Below are 2,194 nucleotides of genomic sequence, written 5' to 3'. Positions count from 1 at the left end.
CCGTATTTACTTATGAAATACTATGATTTACCAAATGAGAGGAAACCTTAGACAATGTATATATACATCCACACACACACACACACACACACACACACACACACACACACACACACACACACACACACTGCAAATGAATTCCAAACGAGCGTTAAAAGCATGATGTCACACATCAGTTTTTAGGAAAGATTGCAATGCTGAATAATAACGCCTAATTCTTAAAGACGTTTCTCATACTCAGTGTATATTAACACAGGACAAAGTGAGTTGTTGAAAACAAAGGTCAATAAGGGTCAGGAGGGTCATCTAAAACTTCTTACGGTGTGTGTGTGCGTGTGTTTGTTTAATATGTAAGTAAGCGTCAAGAAATCTACATAAAAAAAAAAAAAAAAAAAAAAAAAAAAAACATTTTTCTTAACAAGCTAAGACGTTACTCAAATTCCTTGGCTCTCACCTACGAACTAAATCCAACTTCAAGCCTGAAAAAAAAAAAAATCTTGTCTGCTTAAAAAGATTTTCTGAATACGACAGGGAAATGTTGACGCCTGGGAGTAGTGAGAACTAAAAATCCGACATCTCAAGCTCAAGACATGCTCTCAGCAGAAATAACACGCCGGCGCTCGGAGGAATGATGTTCAGCCAATATTTTTTAACTGGTAGTTAAACTGAAGCAATATTTCCCTTTCCTTTCTGTTGAGAGGAGTATGTCACAGAGCATTTATACATATACAAATATATGTAAATATGTATATATATAAATATATATACATATATTTGTATATATATGTGTGTATGTATGTATATACACACACATACATTTATATATATATATATATATATATATATATATATATATATATATATATATATATAAATATATATATATATATAAATATATATATATATATATATAAATATATATATATATATATATATATATATATATATATATATATATATAGGTATATATATACATACACACACACACACACACACATATATATATATGCGTGTGTGTGTGTAGATATTTGGTTGTTTATGCACAGACAGTCAAACGCGCACAGAAAACCACACCTATCATACTTTTTGTAGGAAGTGATAATGGATTTTTGTTGTCAAGTTTACTATAAAGTTTATAACAGTCTGTGGTTCCATATCATTCTTTTCTATCCGTATAGTTTCCTTCACTTATGTTTTTTTTTTTTTTTTTCTTATTTTCTTTTCCTTATTTTCACGGCAATGAATCATTTTAATTTTGATTTCTGTTTAATTATACGAAAATAAGAATGATTGTATTGCAATTCATAGTGACAATCGCAACGTTAAAATTAGAATTCCAATAACAGTACAGTAACAAACTAATATTAGCGCCAGAGATGTAAAAAGAAAGAAAAACAAAAAATCTTTTCCTGTTAAACATTCTGGGTCTCGGTCACAATACTGGGGTTGAGACAAGAGAAAATTATTCCTTGAGAAAAGATAACAGGTGTTTGCTGCTCTTCTTCGTCTTTGGCAGTTCGCGAGTGTTCTCTGAGGAAGCTGTAAATTACCCATGTCGAAAATAATGTATAAATACCCTGTAATTGGTCTAGAAATGTAATGAGAGCGGTCAGCTTGGTCAATCGGAAAACGTTCTATTTTCTCGATTAATGTAATCGGTAATAATTGCCGCAAACTATTGCTTTCTTCATTTTATTTATTATTTTTCAAATGTATTATTATTTAACTTATTATCTTTATATATCATTTACTTATCTATAATTTTCATTAATGATTATATTATATATTATATTTTATATGTTATTACTTTTTTTTTCTATTTGCTGTACGTATCAAGAATATTGTCTTTTGCTTAAAGATTTCATTTTGAAATAAAATCTATTGAGGTATCACGCCATCATATAATTACAATGATATCGACAATACACTATTTTCGAAAGCGGAATACAAGAATCCAGGAAACAATAGACAATACAATTTATATTGTAAAGTTGGGAAATGTGAAATAAAAAATTCAGTGTACATATGATTTTCAAGTTTACTAATCGTGTATATAATATATGTGCATATGATATACGCTCATACATATTTCAAAAGATGTTCCAAACTGTATATAATTGAATTTTTTAAAGGCGATATCTCACTATACAGGAATACTTAGTAAAACAATAGATTAAAGAAGTGAAGAGGCTGA

General features: G+C 29.0%; 1 protein-coding gene across 1 annotated transcript in view; it reads left to right on the top strand.

The window, feature by feature from the left end:
* Positions 1 to 555, top strand: part of LOC125030957 — a 127,127-nt gene extending 126,572 nt beyond the window's left edge. The window contains exons 8-9 of the mRNA XM_047621377.1: positions 257 to 262; positions 532 to 555. Of these exons, the coding sequence (XP_047477333.1) occupies positions 257 to 262; positions 532 to 555 (30 nt within the window). The remainder of the gene's footprint in view (positions 1 to 256; positions 263 to 531) is intronic.
* Positions 556 to 2,194: the final 1,639 nt, after the last annotated feature.

Source organism: Penaeus chinensis, chromosome 12 (assembly GCF_019202785.1).
Source record: "Penaeus chinensis breed Huanghai No. 1 chromosome 12, ASM1920278v2, whole genome shotgun sequence".
NCBI lineage: Eukaryota > Metazoa > Arthropoda > Malacostraca > Decapoda > Penaeidae > Penaeus > Penaeus chinensis.
Note: the sequence above shows the minus strand (reverse complement) of the source record. Positions and strands in the feature narration are given on the sequence as shown.